Source organism: Camelus bactrianus, chromosome 12, assembly GCF_048773025.1.
Source record: "Camelus bactrianus isolate YW-2024 breed Bactrian camel chromosome 12, ASM4877302v1, whole genome shotgun sequence".
Taxonomy (NCBI): domain Eukaryota; kingdom Metazoa; phylum Chordata; class Mammalia; order Artiodactyla; family Camelidae; genus Camelus; species Camelus bactrianus.
Window position 1 is genome coordinate 42,295,421 of NC_133550.1, and position 25,344 is coordinate 42,320,764.

Here is a 25,344-nt window from a genome sequence, read left to right on the forward strand (position 1 = left end):
AAGAGCTTTGCGTACTATGTAATTTGAATTCTGCTGCTTAATTTGAGTGACTATAAAATAATTTGGGGTTTTTAAAGACTGAGAAGCATTTCCCAAGGTTGGCTTTTTCAAACAGAAAATTGAGTGTTATAAATTCCACCTCCCACAGACCAGAATTCACAACCATTGGTCAGGGGCAGACCACTGGCTCCGCATCCTCAGTCACTTCGTGCCATTTCACCAAGTAGGAGCCAAAGGTAAGTCTTTACACTTGCTTTCTTCTTGGGTCAGAGACTTTTTTTTCCTACTATAACAACCTTTAAAAAAACAATTCAACTTGCTTTAATATCTCATGGTGAACTTTGATTCAATGGATTGGGTTTAATTTTGCTATTTTTATATTTATATTATTCTTGGAAAATCCGAAATTTTGAATTAGCTTAGGAATTCATAACACACAGCAAAATAGTTGACCTTAATAGCCATGACAGATGCCAATAAAATTATAGTAGTTTCCAGTATATTCCTGAAATCAGATGCCCTGACACAGAACATGTTTTTTGCCAGTATTGACAGGCACTACTGATTGTCATTGATTGAAATATTATGCAAAATAAGAAAATAATGAGATTTCAGGTGTTTAAAATATACTAATGATCATATTACAATTATGCATTTATATATCTTTTTAGGCTATATATTTTAAAGTTTTATATAAGTATATTATTAAAATATCACTAAATGGTATAAAGTGGACAAGTTCAAAATTCCAACAAGTATACTACATTAAATACTAATTATCTGAAGGAAGGAACATGCTTTTTTAACTAAACAGGGATGTATGTTCTTCATATTTCTAAGGTTCCCACACACTGCCTTATTGATGATAGCTTTATGGAATATGTCAAGTTCAAGTGAACTCTAATATGCAGACATTTATAATCAAACAGAGAGTATGAACTGAGAAAAAGAACAAGCAAGTGCATAATTTGTTTGAACTATGAAAACTGACAGAAATGTAAAAGGAACATAACCTTTTTGGGTTAGTGGTGGCCACTATCAATGCATCCCACCAGAATATGGGAGAATGGTCCTTGAAAGATTTGCAAATCACACTGTTTTATTAAGTAGTACTTTGTAGGTAATTGCATAAAACAGTTCCAAATCTGAGGACCTGCAAAGACCTCTGCAAAGGCAAGTGAAAAAGAGGCTTAGTTTATCCAGTGTGAATAAAAAATTTATGTGAAGAAAGCATAGGAGAGGATAAAAAGGAGCTCCTTGTACTGCTTCTTATTCTCAGAGGAATTTCATATCCTTCTGCCTAAACCTGCTTCATAAAGACTCTCTTTCAAGTAACTGAAGGTCAGTTTGTCTGCCAGTGCATTCAAGTTGAAAAGTAATATTTATCATGAATTCCCTTTTATATGTGTGCATAGGTACAAACACCATATGTGCTGTTCTTAAAGTAAACCTAAGAAGTGTATCCAGAATGCAAAACCTTTAAAATTAAACATGTTTGATAAAAAACTTTACAAATATTTTGCTTCCTCAATAAATGATCACTAGGCACCGCTTTTGATAGGACTAATTTAAATGCTTAAAAATAAACATGAGAGTTTTTTTTCCTGAATTAAAATGTATCCAAAGGAGTATATTTAAAGAACTAAAATAGAATGCTAAGATCTTGACTGAATCCTCTAATGTGTGATGTTATCATGGAAAATAAGAATTGTGCTTACTAAAGAGTTACAAAAGATTACTCTAATCCCGTGTGTGTGGAAATCCTCCTCTAAGGAAATCTTGCTAAATGGTGACTTTTAGACACATATGCCTATTGATTCTGAGTTTAAACTTTAGATAGCTATTAAGAACTGAAATAAGACACTGACTAAAGGAAAAAAATAATTTTGTCTGCTCCATCTACTTAAGAACAAGTTTTGAAAATACTGCATGAAATATTAATATTATATATGTAGATATTAAACTATGTATGTTTTAAGGTTCCCCAGAGGATACAAAGAAGTAAAAGGGAAAAAAAGTCATTATTTTGTCTGGAATAAGCCCTGTGCTTCAATGTACAAGAAGCAGGTCCAGCTGTATTACTAGCCAACTCTGTCTTGGTTTCCCTTTCTATAAAATGATGAGGGAATTACAGTGATTATCATCATCGTCATCGTCATCGTCATCATCCCTACATCCCAGAGTTGAAGAAAGAATGTTAATGCTTAGTAAATGGTAAAACTCTCAGAAAATGCAAAGGCTTTGTGGATAAGTATATCACAATCCTTCCGAATCCCATTTTCTCCATGTTTCTCTATAAAATAAAAATCAACTTGACTGTAATTACAGTATCTACTGTGAAAATGTGGATAGGTTTATGAATTAACTTGAATATCTGTCATCAATAGTCCTCAGAAGCCACACACAATTTTATGTACTATATTCATAAATTATCCATGCAAAGATAGCTACCAGCTTGAGTTTCTCAGTATTGACAGTGATTTATGGTTCCTATTTAGTACAAACTATTCATAAGTTATTATCAATTAAATATTTACACATTTTAATATTTTATGATTAGGAAAGTTTGAAAAATGAAAATGTTAGTGAGACTCATTCTGGGACTTGTCATCTTTGATGCTGCTGCGACTGCCCCAACTCTAGAGTCCATCAACTATGACTCAGAAACGTACGATGCCGCCTTAGAAGACCTGGATAACTTACACGGCTATGAGAACATACCAGTGGGTCAAGCGAAGGTAACTGATTCCACTCACTCTTGAGACTTTTTAAAGCATTGTATGAGGAGTTACTGGGGTTTCTTCTTTTCAAATATATTTTAATAATTTCATATTGACTGTTTCTCCAGAACATGTTCAAAGTGTTGGAGGTTAATACTGGGAGACTCTTTTGCTTTCTTACACTTCATTTTCTTTCTATCTCCTTACACAACTGAAAAATAAAGAGTTTCTATCAAGTTAGAAGAGAGAAAATTAGAGGAAGAGGCAGCCTGTGAGGAAAAGACAAGTTCAAGCAATGTATATATAATGAAATGATAAAGAAGTTTGGGAAGTTTGAAGGAAAGAGAAAGATGTGAGATTAAAATACAATGGAAGAAAATAAAAAGAACGCAGAGAAAGGATGATGGTTTGGAATGCCTCAGTATTCCAAGAGTAAACGTGCTGCCCTAAATGACTGAGTCCCCTCAGCTGTAATGTAGGCCCTGGCAAGTTTACAGCCCATTACCTAAATCTGATATGACACGTTCCTAATTAAATGGAGTTTTTTTTACATAACTAAAGGATACAGACTAATTTTTCTGAATTAGAAAACAAACAGACCTTGAAATGCTGGAGTATAACTAATCTAAAACATTGACAACACTAATTAAGTGTAAATAAACCAAAAGGGAAATTATATCACCTTTATAGGATTATAACCTATTTTGGGCAGTCATTCAAGTGTAAATTTTCTTAGAATAACTACATTTGATAATTAGGAAAATGAAATATTTAGACAAAACAACGCCCTTACATTGCATAGGACTTAGATATATCCTTATTAAGACAGTAAATGTTCTCATTATTGTTTTGGTCTCTTATTAAATGCAAGAATCAGATTTTCACAATACAATGGTTTTCATAAGTCTTCTCCCCTACCCTCCTTTTCTTTCCCTGTCTGTCTTTCTTTTGACCTCACTCTCTCGCCCCAAACTCAACATCCTGTCTGTCTCTCCTCTTCTCGTTTTAGTAAAACTGTAGGCTTGACAGCAGGTCATTTTTCTTTGAACATTTGGTTATGACTCTGTTTTTCTAAGTTTTATTAATATTCACTGTTTGATTCATTTCACCGTGTGGTTTCTGCTATGCGGAGGGGATTTTATGTTGAGAATCTATAGACATTAATACCAATCTTTCTGTATGTGATCTCTATATTTCTACCTTAATGCATCAATGTGGAGTGTAAGAGGAAAGTTTTTCAGTGCTTAATTCATCTGGTCTGCTCCTTTTTCCATATTGCATAAATATTTTTGTAAAAAAACAACTCAGTGCATATCTGCAGTTATCTACCAAATTAAATATTTTAACTTAAGCTTATTTGTCATTCCTCAAAAAAATATTTCATAGGATTGGTCAGTATAAGTGAGTTCCCTATTTTGAGTAGGGCTGGGGAGAGTGGATTCAAGGGATTATTTATTTCCTTCTGAAGACCAAATTTCCTCATGGGATTACCATTTGAGAGCAAGGCTGCCCTAGGCAAACTTGTGAGGGCAGTGAGCTTTCTCTGCAGACCTCTTTTAAGCCACCCCTCGGTGTCAGGATCCTTTCTGTTGCCCAGGAGGCCCTAGACATTCTCATGATATTATGACGTTCTTCCTGCCATCAAGAAAATTAAGCTAATAAAAATATCTGTATAAAGATGATTTAGTACACAATCTTTCTTCAGCATTTGCTTATTCTGGAATAACAACCTTTCTGCAAGGTACTGAATATGTGGCATTGTATCCTTACACATCCCAGCCCTTATTTCATGCAAACATCTCCCATTTTCACATTGGCCTAGCCAAACTTGGAAACCTCACTAACTGAGGGTTCCAGAGAGCTACTGACAATCCCTTGTAGTTGATTGAAATATACAAGTCACACCTGATTTAACAATCCTTTGTGGTGAAGTTATCATTGGAAAACTGGTTTTAGGTAAATCATAGATAGATAGGTAGATAGGTAGATAGATAGATAGATAGATAGATAGATAGATAGATAGATAGATAGATCATAGATATACATATACCTATGCTATAATGAAACTATAACACATTTGAAAACATAAACTATACATCATTTTTAAAAGAAATTTATGAAATTGTTCCAGTAACAAAAATCAACCAACCTACTCATCCACCACCTATGAAAAAATATCCAAAAACAAACAAAATGAATATAACAAAGCAAATAAGATGACATGAGGAACAAAATTCAGGAGGAATTGCTGGGTCTAAAATCTGTTTCTAATATAGTATCCAGTGGATCCTGGATATTCTATAGCATCAGAAGTCACATCAGCCATCAATGTGGAATACTGTTACAGCATAATCATTTTCAAAAATAGAAATATTTTCATTCCCCTCTTCCAACCACAGAGCAGGTAATGGATATACTACCACCAGCAGAGATCAATAAAGCTCTATTGGGAGTCTCCCCTGAGACTCAGGGATGGTTTGGCTCACTGACTAGATAAATCACTGGACTCATAAATGCAAAAGCCTCGCAGCAGTATAGTAATTCAATGGAGAATGAAAGAAAAGCATTCCTCATTCAAGAGATTTCCTATTGGCTGATTATTACTGATATTCTTTTATTAGTTGTTCTTGTTATTTACTGATGAGTGCATACCCTATCTCATTATAAACTGTCTATTAGCAATTTTGAAAGCACATATGGTAATACTTCAAAAACAAAATCTACATGAGGAGATTAGGATGACAGGAAGATAAAGGTGGGGAAGTAATATGATAAATAACAAAATTCAGTAATTCAAATTTGGGTTTCAGAAAACAAGTTTATATTATTACTTATTGCATTTATTTTCTATTGCTACGTTACAAATTGCTGTAAGTTAGCAGCTTAAAACTATACTTATTTTTAAATTCATGATTTCTGTGGGTCAGAAGTCCAGGGCCTCACAAGGCCAAAATTAAGATGATGGCCAGGTCTGTTACCTCACATGGAGCTTGGGGTTCCTTGTATCTGCAGGACTGAGGTCCCCATGTGCTTGCTGGCTGTCAGCTTCTCTCAGCATCTAGAAACTTCCTGTATTCCTTGTTACATGGATCCATCTGTCTTTGAAGCCAGCAACAGATAGTTTTGCTTGCACTGAATTTCTCTCATGCTTCAAATTTTGTCCTTAACCTCGAGACACTGATTTAAAGGACTCATAAGTTTAGATCAGGCTGACCAAGATAATCTCCTTTTTAAAATTTCAACTGTATTCCATATCAAAACCAATTACAGGAGTGATATCCGATATGTTCATGATGTGAGGAATCAGAAAGGGCAAGCACACACCAGGAGATGGGCCACTTAGGAAGCATCTTAGAATTCCACCTACCACGTAATAATATGCGATTTCGTCTTACATAATTACATTCGCTTATTTGCGCATGCACTGTTCCTGTATCTCCAGTAAACACCAAGGCTGTTCTACCTCCCAGTGCCACGGAGCACTCGATTGCATTCACTGTACGATGGTGTGGAAGGCCTTTACCGCGACACCACCCAATGTTGGAGGAGAAATTTCTCTCAGGCCTCAGTGTCAGAATGGGTTGCAATTTTTAAGAAACTTGCTTATTTTCTGGGCAGTACATTTTGTAATTAAGTGTGTTTGTCATTTTGCTCAGAAAGCTGGATCTTAATTTTTGCCTCATTCTTCCCTGATTTGCTATTACTTCCCCCACCTTTATTTTCCTGTCATCCTACTCTCCTCACATCGATTTTTTTTTGAAGTATTACCACATGTGCTTTTAAAACCGCCTTATATACATTCTGGAATGAGACAGGGTACACATTCATAAGAAAATTAAAGAATATCAGTAATAATTGGTCAATAGGAGACTTCTTCAGTGAGGATGCTTGTCTTGCTATTACTCTCCACTGATCTGCAAACTAAGGCCAATTTTTCTCTTTCATAGGAAGAACAAGTAGCTAGATTGTTTAAAATCATCCTTACAAAGAAAACTGCCATGAAACAAATGAATTCAGCTTCAAAAATATAATTTATAGGTGGAGAAGTTATAAGCTTCATCAAAGGAATGAAAATTAAATTTAGTGGAGTTACAGGAATGGGAGGGAACTCAGCGAAGGCAGCTGTATCAATTAACAATTTGGCAGTGATTTCTCTTCTCTTGTCATCACGATAACATGGTGTTACATAAAAAGTTTTAGAATATACGTTGATGGCCTGGAACACCTGAAACTGCTTAAGTAGAATTAAACTAAATCAAACTTTCGGACTACTCATAGAAATCAATGTCCACTGTAGACAATGATATATAGGAAGGATCTTAAAATTTGGTTATCTAAATGGAATAAATAGAACTTGTTAACGCCAGAGGATAGCTTGCCTCAAAGCTCATCTCTATATTTTCTGAACAAAAAGTAATTAAATTAGTACTATTTCCACTATTTATTTCTTGTGGTGACAAAAAAAAACCCCATACAATACTTTTATCTTTATATTTGGAATTACATCTCATTTTGCCTAAATTATACAGTATCTTTTAGAGTTTCAAACATACAGTTGCTCCTCTTATTGGAAGAAGTAACTTGTCAAAGTTTCAGTCAGCCTGAACTAAATATTCTTTTCAGGATATGGCAAAAAGTAAAAGCTAATCTTTCTCTTCACTCTCCCTTTTCACGGAAGATGCTCTGGAGGATGAGGAAATAAGTTTGCTGACGATTGTTTAATAGGGTTGTCTGATTGACTTTCCATATACTGCTTTCAGAAGCAGCATTAAAACAATTTGATTCTCATTTTAAGCTATTTGAAAACTTTAACAAAATAAAGCAACAGAAATGTACAATCCTGTAGGCTCATCGGGGAAAAAAAATCATTGATAGTATTTGCCCGTGACTTGTTTGTGCTTGTATTTGTATTATATATTATTTCTGAGACCACAAACATAACTTAATTCTCACAGCTGTCCCTTGAAATAAGACTTCTTCTTCTTATTATTATTATTACTATTATTAAGAACAACTGAGGTTGCCCAAGGTTATTCAGGCAGCAAGTTTCAGAGTAAAATTTAAATCAGATTCTTTTAACGCCAAACCAGAGAGAATCTGGTACTAAAACCTCCATTAGTTTTCTGCTGCTTCTCTTTTATCTTTACTTCTTTTAGCTATGTCCAATATTGAGATTTATTTTCTCTGAAATTAAGTAACTTGTTTATTATGAATCCAAGAAACAAAGTTTTCAAGTGATTGCAATTAACACACTATCTGAGCACCTCTTCTAGCTGTCAAAGTATTTAAGGGAGAGAGAGGAAAGATAATCCTTTTGAACTGAAAGCAGCTTTAGCCAAAAATATGGGGTTTGAGCAATCACTGCCAAGCACTTTTCTTTCTCACTCATTTTCAAGATAAAGTAGAAAATAAGAAATACAGCTTTCATTGCCAGTGTTCATGGTCACATTCTTTTAGATAATTAACAGGAATCACTTAAATCAATTTGAGCACCAGACTTATGCTTGGAACAGAATCCCATGCACTTAACATACCCACATGCCAGCGTGTGAAACCCTTAAGAGTATTCTTTAGTAAGCCAGGCTGAGTAGCCCTGAGCGTTTTAACATGTTTGGAAACCAATTTTTGATATAATGATAACAAAGAATACTTTCAGGATTTATTATCAACTGGTGGGATAATTTGGGATAAAGATACATTTAAAATTCTGTTTTGTTTAACAAAAACTTTAGTCTGTGCTAGAGCAAAAATCCAAATAACATGCTGGATTTTGAAGACTTAAAAAAAAAAGGGAGACAGACTTAAAATTTAAACATTATTTGCTGAAGAACTGAGCTTACTGGTTAGGAATTGAGTGGCACAGTGGAGACCCGAAAGTAAGCAAATAATCGGTGAGGATATTTGCTTCTCCATCTGGCTTTGCCAGGGCACTTAAGCCGTTAACACCCACACTACAAAGAATGGTGGGAGAAACCAGTAGCTTTGGGTGTTGCTCATGTGTACACCAGGTTCATCCTTGAGAGGCAGTTTTTTATGGTGTTGAGTGACATGTGCTATGCAGTCAGACTCTCTGTGTGTGAGTCTCAAGCTTGTGACACCAACTGTGTGGCCTTGGACAATTATACAACCCCTCTGAGCCTCAGATTCCTATTTATAAGATACCTTGCAAGAATTAAATAAAAATCTTAACTGTTTCACTTAGAGCCTGGCACATAGCAAATGTTCAATAAATGTTACCTTTATCATCAAATCAATCATTTAATCAACAGCCACAGAAGCTTAAGCCCTGGTGACCAAGGAAGCCTTCGTGGAAGGGATGGGATTTGGACTATAATGAAGACCAACTGTATTGGGCATAAGTTCACTTTAGGTCCACTTAACAATATCTTGCTGAGAGCCAGGAATAGGAGCAGGTAAATCAGACTAAGTCCCTCCCTGTCCCTCAGTATCTCTCAGTCTAGTCATCTTATAAACACTTTCAAAACAATGAAGGAAGTGAAAAAAGAGAAGTATAAACAAGATCTGTAGTTATCTACTAGGACATAAAGTTTCTAAGGTTTCTATGAGTTCAGTCACAAAATATATACATATGCTGAGAAATGATGTCTCCAAACCTGTCATCAGTCACAGACCTGACAGCAAATCTAAGATATAAATTATTTTACTCACATGTTTATCCACCACCTTTTTGAACAGTATTTAAGGCTATTTACATGAATAACTGCCATAAGTACAGAAATGAGTATAAAAATTACAATAAATGTAAACAGATAAACTAGAAAAACATAAGCTGTATACAATATTATCTTATAAAATAGCTTATAAAATATGTAATAGAGTATATTGTATTATATTCTCCACAATACATCTTATATTATATACTATTAATTATATGTTATGTTATATTATGGTATAAAAATACTAGTTAAGAAAGTAAGGTAAAGAAAAATTAAGAGTTGAGAACATCATATGAAGCCAGGAGTCAACCATATATTTGGAAATGCATATTACTTTATAATATTATGACACATACAGGGACATATAATATTGAAGTTTTACTGGGCAATAGTGTTAGGTTTTAAGGAACCTCATACATGCTCCTGCTATGCCCTACATAAATTCAGAATCAACTGAGAGACGGAAATGGGACTCAGACAAATAGAGTAAAAATATCCCTTTATTACTGATAAAGGCTAGGTTGAAATATATGACTTAGGTGTGAAGCAACTATGGGCTTCTTAATACACAACTTCAGCAACAGACTAGGTCATCAGTCCTAGGCAATGCTGGTCAATCACAGGCTGCAGAATACAGTGATCCTTAGTGCACTTAGTGCATATGAAGGGGCAAAACAGCACGCGTGCTCCCAACAGGCAGGCATCTTCCCCTAAAGAAGATGAACCACTCAGGCTGATTTCCTTCTCCCACTCACCAATCATCCTGATCATTCTTCCTCCCTTAGGAGGAGTGGGTGAAGGGGCCAACAGAGGATGTACCACTTCCCAGGATGGTGGCCTGTCAAACCATCGGGCTTAGCCATCAAATTCAATATAGCTCTCCACGTAGAGAGAAAATCAGCCCATTTTTTAGGACAGTAATGATCCTACCTTCATGAAGCCTGCCCCCATGCCAGCCACCACTCCTAGGTGTCCTCTGGAAGTCTGTGGATTTTCGACCCTAGAAGGCTCTAAAATGGACCCAAGGGCATCAGTGAATTTATCTTAAAGGCTTCTCCGTACCTGAGATTGAAACTTTACTCTCAGCTCTATGTTCTATGTCAAATTGTATCAAGCCACATTATCTAATAACAGAACTTATGAAAGCTTCTGCAATGAAATGAAATGCTACATAAATAAACGCCAATAAGACAATTCCAGAAACAAAAAGAGGACACAGATTTGCATATAGCTCCCCTACCTCTATAATGTTTTTGAGGAAAAATTAAAAGCGCACATTAATGTTTCTTGCACATCAAAGTCTAAACTTGTTTAAATTCAAAGAGGTTACAGTACAAAATCAGAATTGCTTGCCCTGTGATTTAGAAGTCCAAACAATTTGCAGTCCAAACCTCCCCTGTCTCAATTCCTTTTGCTTCATCCCAACTAGATAAATTCTTCACGCTTGGATCAAGCTGGATTCTTTCAGTAACTATGACCTGAGTGCCCGCTTCTAAATACAGATGTAGTTCCCTCAGAGGCACATAAATTGTTATTCAGTCTCCCATGACCTTGATACTTAAAGAGCATGAAGCATTAATGGCACACGCAATATTATCACAATATTAACCCTAATCCACATCAAATTTTAAAAAACAAAACAAACTATAGTTACCAAAGGGGAAAGGGCAGGGGAGGGATAAATTAGGAATTTGGTACCAACAGATACGCATTACTATATATAAAATAGGTAAACAACAAGGATCTACTGTATAGCACAGGGAGTTATATTCAGTTTCTTTTACTAATGTAATGGAAAAGAATCTGAAAATATATGTACATATATGGATGCATATGTATAACTGAATCACTTTGCTGTACACCTGAAACTAACATTGTAAATCAACTACACTTTAATAAAAAAAAAAAAAGAAATCACTAAAAAAATTTAATACTGAGCCCCTAAAAAAGTTATTCTAGGCAAAAGTATCTTCCTCACAACTACTGCATACTCTTGCTGGAGCCCCAAGAAGAGAATTTATGGTTCCTGAGAAGTCAGAAGGTAGAAGAAATCTTGGTTTAACGTCATCCAGATGTTGGTCAGTTCATGCTCATTGTCGCTAGTCTGCAAAGTTTGAGCTCAAAAACAATTTGGAGAAACCTCCCACCTGGAGTTAAATTATGGCACTGTTTTACCACTATTAGAGGAGCTGTTCTCAAAGTGTCATCCTGAACCGGCAGCATCAGCATCACTTAGGAGCTGGTCAGGAAGGCAAACCTCAGGTCCCACTCCAGGGCTCAGGAGTCCTGGAGAAACCCTAGAAGGGGTCCTGGCCATCCATCAGTGATTTAACAAACCCTCCAGGTCACTCTGATGTATCTATGGTAAGAGCAGCACTGAACTAGAAAACATCCCCAAACTTAATGTCTCTTTTCTCAGAGTATCATTTGAGATATTTCTATTTCTTCGTACAATTTTTAAATAGCCTGTCTCCTAGCACAGGTGACTGATGGCAGGCCTAATCGCCAGGTCTGCCTGAAGCTTCTTTTTCTTTATGCAAACGCAAAGCCCTTGAATTCCCATTTTCCTGCTAAGCCCTGGGTTTCTGGTACCTGGTGCTGCTTTGACTGTGTGTTCTGTCAGGTGACAGGCTCTCTTGTAAGCAAAGATTTTTAGCCCAGGGTTTCTCCAGCCTGGAAGCTATGTGCCCCAGGGGCTTTTAGCCTTGCTTGTGCTGTGGAATTTAAGAAATCTGCCTCCCGGAGAGTTCCTGCCTCTTAGGCTTTTTGTTTCAGCTGGAGAATCAGCCTCAGCAGATTCCTAAACTGAAGATTCTGTTGTTTCTGAAGCCTGTGGCCCTTGGGAGGCTAGTAAAAAAACAATCCTTCTACCGTATTCTCATCCAGACTTTACTCAACATGTCAAAGTTCCAGGACTTAATTAGCATTTCTGTCTCTTATGTCCTATTCTGCAGAACAAATTTCTCCTCTAGCATGGTGGTTTCTCAACTTTGGCCATATATTTGAATCACCTCTCGAGTTTTAAAACATCCTACTGCGTAGCCCCCCCCGCCCCCCCCGACTATTAAAATGAGAATCTCTGCAGGTAGGACCCATGTATTTGACTTCCCTTAGCCATTTTTCCAGTGTGACTGTTACTATTTTTAGTTTAACCAGTTTAATGTGCTTTTTAATTTGGTTCCTTTACTTCTGTAGTACTGTGCTAATGAGAGCCTTCTCTTTTCTTTCTGGTTCAGACCTTTGTTTTTCAGATACAGTCTTCTAGATTTTTTTCTTGTAGCATCTTCCATAGAGACATTAAAAATCAATAAATTATAAATCTGACAAAAGTAACATTCTTCAAAGAAGTGTTTGGAAATCTTTACCTTGGATTTTCTAACCTTGAACATGTTCTCCCACCATATTTGTTTCTAACCCAGGTTTGGACTTGACCTGTTATTGTCCTGCCTAGCCTTTTTTTAAGATGCCTGATTTTCATTGGATCTTCCCTAATTCCACAAATTTCTCATTCTAACACTCCTAGGGCAAAGTACGGTAAAACTTGTCTTGAGTTTGCTAGGAACAGAGGCTTACGTTGTGTTTGTTTAGGCGCACACACACACACACGAAATAATTCAAGAATTATTGCTTGGTAAGGTTGTCATCCACCAGGTTGTACAATTAATTGGCTTGTGATATCAGTGTACCCTATACGAGGTGCAGATAGGTGGGCCCCAAAGGATACTCACTGTCACATCATGCTGTTATTTTTGCTAACATTCAATGTGGGCTTTAATACAGTAAATGGTATGTATGCCAATATACATTAAATACTCCATTTCTTAACATATATAAGAAGAAAATAAATAAAATATATCTAAAAGACATTGAGGCTGGATCAATGTTTTTGTAAGGGTGTTCTCTCTGGAGTAGTGATATCAAAACTCTGATTAAAGACATAAATATGAAAGAAATCAAATCCAGGACATTTAAGATAAAAATCCACCCTAATAACTATGTTGAATCTATCTATAACACACATAGAATGGTGACTGAAGGGGATGCATACATTTTGGTACTGAGATTATAAAGGAGGATCACAGGGTGAGATACTGCCACAGCCAGTTAACTACTACTCAGCCCCCTTCTCCTATTGGCAGGATGATTTTTGTCATGCTGGTGACGGTGAAGCCTTACGACAGACAACAAATTTAAAGATTCTGAACCCACGGAAGACAGCCCTCTCTTCACCTTATGCTGTTACAGAGCTGACTTACCTGGGGGCCTTTGTTCTGGTCTACAGTCACCAACAACCTTTCGATTATAATTAGGCCCCTAAGTGAGGCTACAGAGACTACAGAAAACATATTGGTGGCCATAAGAGGGTTCAGGTTAGCATTCTGGTTTAGTACAGTTTTTTGAATTTGTTTAAAGTGATTCTCACCCTAAGAGATAAAGTCAAACTTCTAACTTTGTAAGATTTTGCAATATTTTACCACTGATACTGAATAGGAGAAAACAAGTTTAGTGTAATAATTATTTTGAAGGCAGTTGGCTATTAGCTGCTCCTCCGTGAGACATCCTCTGTAAATGCACATGTTTTCCTATTTAAAATGACTATAGTTACCCTCTGGTAATATACACACCGTCATCATCATCACCATCATCACTATCATCACGAGTGAACAGCAGTTGTATGCACAGAAGTTCTACATATTAAAAGGCATAGCTTGTGCATGCATGACTGGGACATTGTGCTGTGTATCCGAAATTGATACATTATAACTGATGGTACTTCAATTAAAAATAAATAAATAAATAAGAATTTTAAAAAGCCATAGTTCATTATAGTTTGTGTCTCAATAAAGTCTGTGTTAGAAGGAACAATTTGCTTTGTTAGGATGGGAAAGATTAAAACTTAAAAAAAAAATACTAAATTACTCCATCATAAAATAAAGAGCTGAGTTTGAAAGGTTCCAAGCATCTTGGTTTTCAGTCCAACTTCTTTGTTTTCAATTACTGTGACTGACTCTCTCTACCTCCTCCCATCCTCATGAGATTACTGATTTCAGCCCACACCAAATTGTCCTTCTGGCATCCTTACTTGGGGAACAGGGGCAGTAAGGGGAAAGGGAACACGAACTGACTTTGCTATTAGATAGCGTTTCTAAAGCCTTTGCCAAAATTCCCTACCAGTAATATTTGGAGACATTCAGTTAGGGTTAGAGAATACATTTTGTGAGAAGTAAGATATTGGACACCTATTAAGTTTCTGGAGCCTAAGGGGATGATGGTGAATGGAGTCCTGAATAAACTGGGATAAAACTGAAGTAAAAAATCTTTCTGGCAAGTAAAAGTGAAATATTGCCATTTTCTGACAAAAAGAAAAGGAAATGAGAAAATAAACACGTGAACAAAGAAAAAAACGCTAAGGTCCCAAAAGAGACACAGACTAGAAAGGGTATGATTAAATGAAACCTTCAGATCACCAGTTCTTGCTTCTTTTAAATTGAATTTTACACTTAAACATTGCATTGGATACAAAGAAGCATTACCATTTAGGGGTATGGATCTACGAGGAATAACCATAAATTAGGATAGATTTTTAAAAACAAAGAAAACATGTACATGTTTTCAGAAATAATATCCCAGCAAGTCAACATCAAATGCTATGATGATTATGATGACTACTATGTTGATATAAACAAAAGCCATTGACTACTTTTGATTTTGACTTGCATATACTCATTCATTATATAGATTTATTAATTTTGACTTAAGTTAATAAAAACTGAGATTTAAAAAATAAATGAATTAAAATAATGGCGAATTCACTAAATGCAGTAATATATTTCAGTAAGTACTATACCAAATAACCAAGATCAAAAAACAGTTGTTTGTAAAAAAGAAATTAGAGGGGATAGACAAAAAATGTGCTTGTATTTTTTTCCTGATGTCAATGATGTCAATGCTAGGTAAATCAACTCCAAAAATATTAAAAATTGTCCCATCAGTATAATTAGGAAATGGATAAGAAAACAAATTGAAAAGGTCTATATTAGGGCAACTTACATTAGTAGCTGTAACAAACAATTCAAAATCCCGATGGCTTAATGCAGTAAAAATTTATATCTTGCTGACATGAATACCCAGTTCAGGTCAACAGGTTTACTGTCTCCCAAGTTGTTATTCAGGGATTCAGATATCTTTTATGCTAGAACATCACCATCCTCACCTTTGGACTTCAAGGTCATGGCAGATCTTCTGTTGACAGATTGAAGAGAAAGAATGTGGAGAAAGTGTACTTACGCTTTGCTGATTTAGACCAGATGTTGCACAAAACTTCCCCTTCCAATCAGTTGGCAAGAACTATCCACGTGACCCGACCTAGAATCAAAGAAAGTGGAAAATGTATTTTAGCTGAATGCTCAAGAAGAAAATGAAAGAGTTTGGTGAATATATGAAATTGTCTTAGCCATCATGTTTAACCTGGCTAAAGCTTAATTCTACATAATATTTATTTCTCACAACAGTAATAAAAATTGTAATAAATGCTGTTTGAATTTTACAATCTACCCACATCAATGTTATATGATTTTTTTTTTAATACTTGTCAATTTCAGGGAAACAGAATGACTGCCAAGCACTCCCACAGGGCAACATGGCCTTGATATGGTCTTCAGGCTTCAGATTCAGCAGCTGACTAACGTAATCAGTCATGGTCAAATCAGACTGTAGGTTGATGAATGACACCAAGAAAAAATCATGAGGCTTAAAATATGTACAAGAAAGTCCATTTATGAATGTGAATATTAAGTCATTTCCAGTGATGATAATGCTCACTTTTTCGATCTAGAGCCCCTTTCTCAGATTTTCTTTTTTGGCTGAGTACAGGTTCAGTGTTAAGGAAGTTGTGTTGTTCTGTGGCAGTATTAGTAAGATTCTAATCCTGGCCTTCCTACATAGAAGCTGTGTGATCGCAAGCAATTTATTTAGCCCTCCCTGCTTCCATCCTCAGTTTACAAATCTATTAAATGTACACAATTATTATACCTTCTACAGAAGGTTGTTCTGAAAATTACATGCAAATCAATGAAAATCTCTTAAGTTTCTCACATGTAGTGAGTATTTCAACCATGCCAGTTATTTTCACCCAGCCAGTGATGAGATCCAGGAAAACCTCTCCTCTCCATGACAGAAATGATCTCTTTAGTGACTATTACTTATGTTCAACAAATTTAATACTTCCTCCAAACAATGCTGGCTACAATAACATACTATTCTTCCTTGAATTTGATTTTTCTAGACCGCAATCTTCTTCAGTTTACTTTTTCTTTCTTTAACTATATTATCATCACTAATATCATCAAGAGTCTGATAGAAGAAGCTGCTGCCAAGGGCTTGGGAGGAATGGCCTCTTCTCATTGTGCATTTTTAAGATCAGTCCTACATCATAAGAATAATCTAAAGTAACTTCGGTTTCTTGGGTTGGAGACCTCACAGTGACTCTATCCTTCACCCTATTTATACAGAAAAATCTGTAGTTTTTTCTGTTCCAATGGAAACAATTACATCTTCATTCTTGGATGAACATCAAAGAGTCAACAAGGATCTCAGTATCTATACATGCTTTTACATTTCTCTTCCTTCAGGGCTTTACTGTACTGCCCTGTTTCCCAACTGCACATACAAAGAAAAGATTAGTAAAGTTTCCCATCTCTGCCTAAGTTGAGGTGTTAAAACTATAGGAAGTACACTTGAGATAAAGAAAATGTGAAGAAAGATAGAGGAAACTTTCAGGACTGGTTATTAATTGACCTCTTAGAGCTAACACGTACTCAGGCAGGGTCATTACAGTCCCAAAATCCAGGTAGCATCATTTACGTAGAGTACCAAATGAAGAGTGCCTTTAGGAATTCTGCAATGCAGTGGCTCTCACTCTGAGCATTTAATTTCAACTTTCCCTTAAATATAGAACCAACACCCTTCGATCAGCAGCAGATTCAAAACCAGTGTCATCAAGTGAATTCAGAGCACATTTTCTTTCATTTCCTTTCACAATATGTTTGCACCTACAGTGAATGAAAGTCCATTGGCAGATGTGGAGATGTCTGAGCCATTAATTACTGTAATCTCTTTTACATTTGCTCTCATGTATTTTTAGTATGTTGAAATATTTTCTTATTCTGATATTCAAAATAAACCTTTAAAGTATCAAAAATGCCATTGTTTACTAATTCAACAGTACTTATCAAGAGGCCTACTAATTGCTAGGTACATTGGGAATATAATGATTAAAAATGGTATTAACCCTCATGGGAAAATAGATTTTAGTCAATATTCACATATACACCATAAAAACCTGTACCAGTTATCTTGTACTGTGTGACAAACAGTACCAAATTTTGGTGGCTTAAAACACCCATTTATTTAGTTCACAACTTCATAATTGAGCAACTTGGGCTGTGCTACGCTTTCAGTTTGCCCTGGGCTCACACTCATGTTCCTTCAAAACCAGCTGCTGGGTTGGTTCAGGGCTGGCTGGCCTAGGTTGAGCTCAGCTTATGTGGCTTTCCTCTACTCTGTGTGCTCTTTCAACAGGCTCGTGCCGGCTTGTTTATATGGTGCCTGCGAAGGGCTCCTAGGGAGTAAATGAAAACCTGCAACGTTTCTGGGGAACTACCCTCAAAACTGGCACAACGTCAATACATTCTGTTGACTAAAACGAATCAGAAGGCCAGTCTAAATTCAAAATTCAAGGAATAAGAAATTAGCATCTACTTTTTGATTGTAGGAGTTGAAAAGTCATGTTGCAAAGGATCTAAGGAAGGGAATAACTGCAACAATTAAAAAACAAAACTACCAGAAATTCAATGGTGGATGTGCCAATAGAAGTATACAAAGTTCTGAGGGCCACCAAACATGTTTGTCTAAGTTTCATTTATCATGAGATGTGTCCTCGAGGAAGTAAGACTTGAACTAGATATAAGAGACAGATAAGTAGTTGCAAGAAACTTGGGGAGGTGTTGGATATCTCTATTATTTTGAATGTAGTGATGGCATCACAGATGTTTGCATACGTCCAAACTTACCAAATTGTACACATTAAATATGTGAGGTTCTTTGTATATCAATTATACTTTCAATAAAGTTGTTAAAAATCAAATAAGGGAAAAGAGATGAGGAGTGGAGGGAGTTCCAGGCAGAACGACCAGTGCATGCAAATGTCCTTGTAGAAGAAGGAGCACAGAGAGTATAAGGAACTAAAGACTGCCAGTGCTCATAGGGCACAACTGGCAGGAGAGGGAGGAAGGGGACATTGGGAGGGCAAACCATGCAGGACTCTGTGAGTCAAAGAGTTTTACATTCCTGTTAATAATAACAACAAACATTTCCATAGCACTTACTATGTATCTGACATTATTCTAGGAGTTTCACATGTATTAATGTCCTCCTTCTAACACTATTTATTTATAATAATATTTATATCAGGATTTTACAAATAGATGTTCAGGGACGTAACATAACCTGCCCAAGGTCTCACAGCTAGGCTAGATTCAAACTCATCTAGGCTGGACCCTTCCTCTTAATCAATATGTGACAGTGTTTCTGCTAGGCCATTGTTCCTGTGGTTACCAAGAGCAACAAAAAGCCACTGAGGGATTAAGACAGGCCAATTTTGCATTTTTAAGAGTTTATTCTCACTGCAGGGTGAATATATAGTAGAGGAGATCCCAGCTTCCTGTAAGTAGACTATTTCTTTATTCCAGGCAAGAGAACATAGTAACTTAGATTATGGTGATGGTAGTAGACAGGGAGGAAAAATCATGGTATTGATAGATGTTTAGAGAATATTAGTGACAGGTAAAATGGACAGTTGATCATAACTTAAAAGTAATGCTTGGCTCAGATATTTAGTCTGGTTGATGAGATAAAGACTGGCGAACCTTATGTAATTTATAAGTTCACTCATTCAGTTAGTGATCCTTTCATTCACTCATAAAGGCAGGCATCAAATCTGAGTAACCTGAATTCTTTCACAGCATTCTTTCCATCACACATATATTACATTTTCACTGAGTTTCTCATTGGAAACTTAGTGCAGATTAAGTGCAGAGATTAAGAATTATTAAAACATCAAAACCCAAAATACATTAAGTTTCATTAATTTAAACACAATGCTTAATGGCAAATGGTTTGTGACCATCCTGAACAGGTAATATCAGCATGTTCAACAAGAAGTCTCTGCCGAAGGGTTTCAGTGGCAAATGAGACGACCAGGAAGAAGTGTGACTGCTGTTTCTAAACACACTCATTTTTCATACCTTCACTCTGAAACTAAGACAAATAAATTAAGCAGGATTAATGACAGTAATATGGTTGTATAGATCACTTAGATGTGCTTTTTGTTAAGGGACAAATGGATTTGATCAAAATTATCTTTAACCAAATGTTATTGTCACTTAAAATGGTGCTGAGTACTTTTACAGAAAGACTCTTCTATGGACAACTCTGTTGATTATCAGAGAATGAGTCTCAAATCTTTTGCAGTATTGTTAATAACAAAGTAAATATTACCGATGAAAGTCTGAGTACACAGACTCTGGTACCAGAAATGTAACTGAACCACTTTCTATAAGAGTTCTTCTTTTTCCAACAAGCAGAAATTTTGTCTAAGACATCTCAGGGTCATTTCAGCCCCCCTTTCCCTGAGACTGCGTGGAGGTGTTGAGTTGTTTACATGGAATTAAGGCCATGCCAGGTGTGGAGGCTGAGGCAAGGCTGAGGACTCCCCTTGGCACTATTATCTCTCCAGCCTGACATCTGCTGAGACCTTACTCTTCCCAGATCATTGCCTGTAGGCTATGAACTTGCCATCTCTGGTAGAGATGTACATCCTTCATGGACATGCAAGGTGCTCTAAACACAGTCTACCATGGCACCAGTTATCTACAGTTCCAAGGCCAGTAAGCAAGATACTACACATAGACAACCAACCAACTCCAAGATGTACCCTGCTGGTATTAGGTCAACAAGCTAAAGCAAATGCAGCAGTGACAAAGCTCAAGGTCATATGTGGGACTTACCCTGCATTGTGTTTTTAAACTTTATGGAAATATAATGAACTGATTAAAAATTCAGTTGAGTAGGGAGCAAGTCAGAGTAAAATAAGGAGGTAAAAAGAAAAAGAATGGAGAAAAACTCCAAAAGAGTGAATATTTATATCAGAGGCTCAGTTATATTTGCATTTAAGTGTTACCAATTGTAGCCTAAGGAAGCAGGGGTGGGGGGGGTGCAGGGGGTGGGCGCGCATGGCAGGGATGTTTTCTGGCCACTTGTGTTCACTCCCAAATTTAGGTTTCTGCAGCATAAGCGTAAAAGTCTGCTGCAATGGAGAGCCAGGTGGTCACGTTTCCCTGGCCTCGTTTCTCTGCACGCATTGCCTCACAACTTCATGTCACAGTATGAACATTGCTAAAGAGGGAAAGAAGACAGAAGCCTAAATCACTTCTATCTGATGGTGAGAATAAAGGTGTCTGCAATGCCAAAGGCTCTCCAGGCACAGGACTTGGAGGTTACAGTTCTGCAATTCTGCTGAACTGAAAAGGCATTCCTTTTCCTTGGTCTTAAAAGTTGTTCAACGTTCACATTTTATTAGCAAGTAAGCATGGACAAAACAGTTTTTGATAAACACAAAAGCTGTCTTGCCTCATTATACTGACAACAAGTGAGATCTTACAGCTTCACATCAAATCAGTGGAAAAACAATTATCTGTAAGGAGTATGTGCAAACGTTTTTCCTACAAAGCTACAGATTCAAGGCAACGTGTCTGGAATGTGTTTCTCCCTTTAGGCTGCCTCCATTTCATGAAACATCTGTCTCAATTTCCGCTCTTCCTGGAGCCTCCTTTTGGTCTCTGCAAATCCATTCCTTCTGAATCTGCCTCCTTCTGACCCTGCAGATGGAAACCTTATGTCTCTCTGTTTAAGGAAATGTGCCCAATCTTCTGAAGCAGAGATTTCTGGACAGGTTTTAGAATACCTTCATGGATGGCTTTCTAGTGCACCAAATACATATAATTTGCTTTTGGTTTGCTTTCATGCTTTAAATGCATTAAAGTAGGCACTAATATATTCTTTGGTATTTCTTAGCAAAATCTCTAAAATTAAACTTAGAGCTGCGAATTAGATGCATTTTGGACAGCAAATTTTAAAATTACATTCAAGAAGTGCTTGTTGATCACCTATTACGCTACAGCCTTGAGGTACAGAGATAAAAGGCATCACTCAAGGTGTATATCAAGTAGGCTCGTATTGGCAGAAAACTGATGGAACAAATACCCTACAACGTAGGAAGGGCTGAAATGGAGAAACTACAGAACGGAAGGAGACACAGGTCAGCAAAGTGAACTGACAAAAGAAAGTTCAGTGCTCCTTTGAAAGGGTAACTTTCATTTGTGAAGCCATGTATTCAAATGTTATCAAAGTGACATTAAATTATAAGTCAATCTTCAAATCTTACGGTTATCTTAGACATCTATCTAAGATATTCAGAAAACATCTGACTTAATTATGCATTTATTTTTTACATGAAAGTAATAGCTTACATATCATTTTGACATTAAATAAGTTAGAGTTATTTGTGTGTTTTTTTGCTTGTTTAATGAAAGCAAGTCAAGAACGTGGAAAGAATCCAGAAGCTCTATCAAGGGGATAAAGGGAGAACTGGTGAATTCTGAGATGCCATGAGGAAATTAGGCCCCAGAGGGTGGTTCCTGCATGCTGACAACCAATTGTCTTAAGCAGATTTCCTGCCCAAGGTTACAAAAGGTTGTCAGGGAAGCAGGTGTAGGGAGGTAGGTGTTTATTAAATGGTACAAAGGAATAGATTTTGAGACGAGGGAAGGAAGTTCAGAGTATGTGGTTTTTCTAAATGCAGTGCTCTCAGAAGCAACAGCTCATTACTTAAAATATGCAAGTAAGAAGAGAAAAGCAAGTGTAATCTAAAACAAAATCCCTGAAAAAAATCTGTATTTTTTTCAATTCTATAAAAGTGTTTCCTATTGTCAAAGCTCTCAAAAATGTCAATTTTAACATACCCAAATCTTGCTGGTAATACTTGCTATTCAGATAACAGTGAAAATACATGAGAAATGGTGTATCATAATCAAATTGTGTAGTTTTCACGGTTCCATGTATTTTATTTTAGTATAAAGGATATTTTTTCACTAAAAAGACAACTGGAGACCTGTAAGTCTTTGTAAAGGGACAGAATATTTAAATCTAGAAAGCCAAGAATTAAAAGGACTGGAAAATACGCATCAATTCCATATTGGTTATTGTCTTCAAGGAGAGTAGAATTTTGGCTGCAGGGTGAAGGGGGTTTTTGGGTTTCACTCTGCACACTTCTGGATTAATTTGAACCTTTGACAATAATAATGCCTTCTTGCAATGCTGTGTATTTAGAATACAATAAATGAGGTTTTTTTAAACCTATGACATAAACACGTAAAAGCGTTTAAAAGAGCAAGACCAAAGGGGGGAAAAAGGCACTGGAAACTATTACTAAGATTTGAGAAACAAAGTTAATTAAAAACAACAACACTAACTAGAACCACATGTGGCCTCCCAGGCAAGCCACATCATACTGTGTTGAACTTGGAACACGAGCAGCCTCTTGTGGCAAAGATAGACATAATTTAAATCTGTGTCCCTGACACAGAGGGCGATGGAAAAGGCTGCCTGCCTGAGGAAATTCTGCTTCTTTTTCAGATTCAAAAAGCGACAGTGATGCCTTCGGAGAACAGAGAGCTCCTCACCCCGCCCCCACAGCCAGAGGAGGCTGAAGAGGAGGAGGAGGAGTCCACCCCTAGGCTGATCGATGGCTCTTCCCCTCAGGAGCCAGAATTCACAGGGGTTCTGGGCCCACACACCAATGAAGGTCAGGTCCATCAAAGCAGAATTGTAATGACTCCCGTTTGTTCATCCCTCAAAACTGCCAAGCTCCAACTCCGCAGGGAAAGCCATGTGACCCACAGAGAAAGCTTTGCAATAGGCTAGGTTTGAAGCAGAAGATTCTGTATTAAAATAATCAGGCTGTTTAAATAATTCAGTGTTGGCATGATGGAAATTTTCAAACAACAAAAGATTCTGGATGAAAATATTTGTCTGGCATGATTACCCAAAAGTTTTGTGGTGGAATGCATTTCTAGAACAAAGGATATACTATTAGCAAGGTCAGTGTCTGAGAGATCAGGCTATGGCAGTTCGAAGTGATAAAGTGATGGATGATGATGATGATGATGATGATGGTAGTAATGGTAATTGTGTTGACTAAGCATGTACATTCTGTGGGCCATTAACACTCAGCACTTCACATCATCTCATCTGACGATCACAACCTCTGTGAAGGTATTAGTACTAATTTTTTAAATGATTACCAAAGAAACTGGCTTAGGAAGCGTAGGAACTGCCAGGGATCATGAAGCTCTTCGTTTCACATAGTGGGTTTGAAGCAACCCTGTCAAATCCTTGTCTGTGTGCTTACTGGAAAACAGGCCTCTTTTCATTCAGTCTTAGGAAGCAACAGAGACAGGAAAAGAGAAGATAGTGTTCCATAACTTTGGACTTCATCTTGTGGGACCTGAAGGTGATCTAAACCAGAGCCTTTTAGTTCATGAGAAGGAATTCCTGGTGCTAAACATGATTCTATGATTTGCCTGTATTTCTTGTTAGAACTTGTCCATGTCAACCTTGGGGGTATTCACGTGGACTCACACCAGAATACGTATACACACACACACAGAATGGCATGATGTGGGGGTTACAGGAAAAATGAACAGAGTTCCCAACACAAACGTTTAGTTAGTATCCATTGTCTCTGTACTGTAAGTTCTGGAGATACACACTTGTCTTAAAAGGACTGCTGTTTTCACAGACATGTTCGTCTAGGACAGGGAGACAAACACAGAAACCACCTTAGGGGCAAGAATGTGTTACAGGTAATGGAAGAAAAGTCTCTACAGAACATACGGGGAGAACACAGGAGAGGAAAGAGCATTCAAAGCCCAGCTTTGAGACTGCTGGATAGACAGTCTTGAGCAAGGCAGCCAATATTTTCTTGCCTTTGTTTCTCATCTAAAAATGAGATAATAAATGACAGATCTTACCTCATAGAGTTGTTGTAAGGGTTAAGTGAATGAATTTAGTGCCTGGCCCACAGTGAACATAATAAATGTTATTCTTATTATTCTATTGTTGATAGAAGAGTGTATTTTTTTAAACTCAACAAAATTTTCAGTGTACAGTCCAGTACTGTTAACTAAGGCACTGTGTTGTAAGCAGATCTCTGGAACTTAATTTATTTCACAGAACTGAAACTTTATACCCGTTGAACAACTGTCTATTTCTACCTCTCCCTTCTTTGCTTACCACCAATCTACTCGCTGCTTCTTGGAGTTTTTAACTGTTCACCAATAAGCAGTGTAAAAAGTTGTCTTTTGTGAAACACTGCCTATACGCCAGACCACTAAAGTGTTTTATGTACTGTAACTCTTCGAAGAGACACCACAACACTAAGTACACACTAGTTATTATTATCTTCACTTCATAAGTAGGAAAACTAAAATTCCAACATACTATAAAAGTTGCCCAAGATCATGGAGTACCGGTACGAAGTGGTGCTGGAATGAAAACAGAGGCCACTAAATCCTGTCCTTAATGAACACATCGTATTCTTTCCACACAGTCAACTTTCTTTGGGTAGTAGGACGCTCTACAGACCGAACCAGGGGGATACACACACAATGAGAAAGTCCTCAAAATAACATCTCTAGAATAGCACTTAAAGTAATTTCAGATCCTTCAGAAGTGGCATCGTTACCTGTACTTGGGGTCTTTCAGCTGAGCCAGGAACAACAGAAAAGCAGAATGCCCAATCTGTTTAAAAGCTTTAGCTAAAATTATGG

At 36.8% G+C, this 25,344-nt stretch overlaps 1 protein-coding gene and 1 long non-coding RNA gene across 2 annotated transcripts in view; one reads left to right on the top strand and one right to left on the bottom strand.

Annotated features, from left to right (window-relative positions):
* The window catches only part of LOC123615154 (uncharacterized), a 508,039-nt gene that overhangs the window by 233,647 nt on the left and 249,048 nt on the right, over window positions 1–25,344 (bottom strand). The window contains exon 3 of the long non-coding RNA XR_006722712.2: window positions 15,686–15,763. This is a non-coding gene — a long non-coding RNA (uncharacterized LOC123615154). The remainder of the gene's footprint in view (window positions 1–15,685; window positions 15,764–25,344) is intronic.
* The window catches only part of EPYC (epiphycan), a 33,051-nt gene continuing 10,273 nt past the window's right edge, over window positions 2,567–25,344 (top strand). The window contains exons 1-2 of the mRNA XM_010949444.3: window positions 2,567–2,738; window positions 23,150–23,318. Of these exons, the coding sequence (XP_010947746.2) occupies window positions 2,574–2,738; window positions 23,150–23,318 (334 nt within the window). The 5' untranslated portion in view covers window positions 2,567–2,573. The remainder of the gene's footprint in view (window positions 2,739–23,149; window positions 23,319–25,344) is intronic.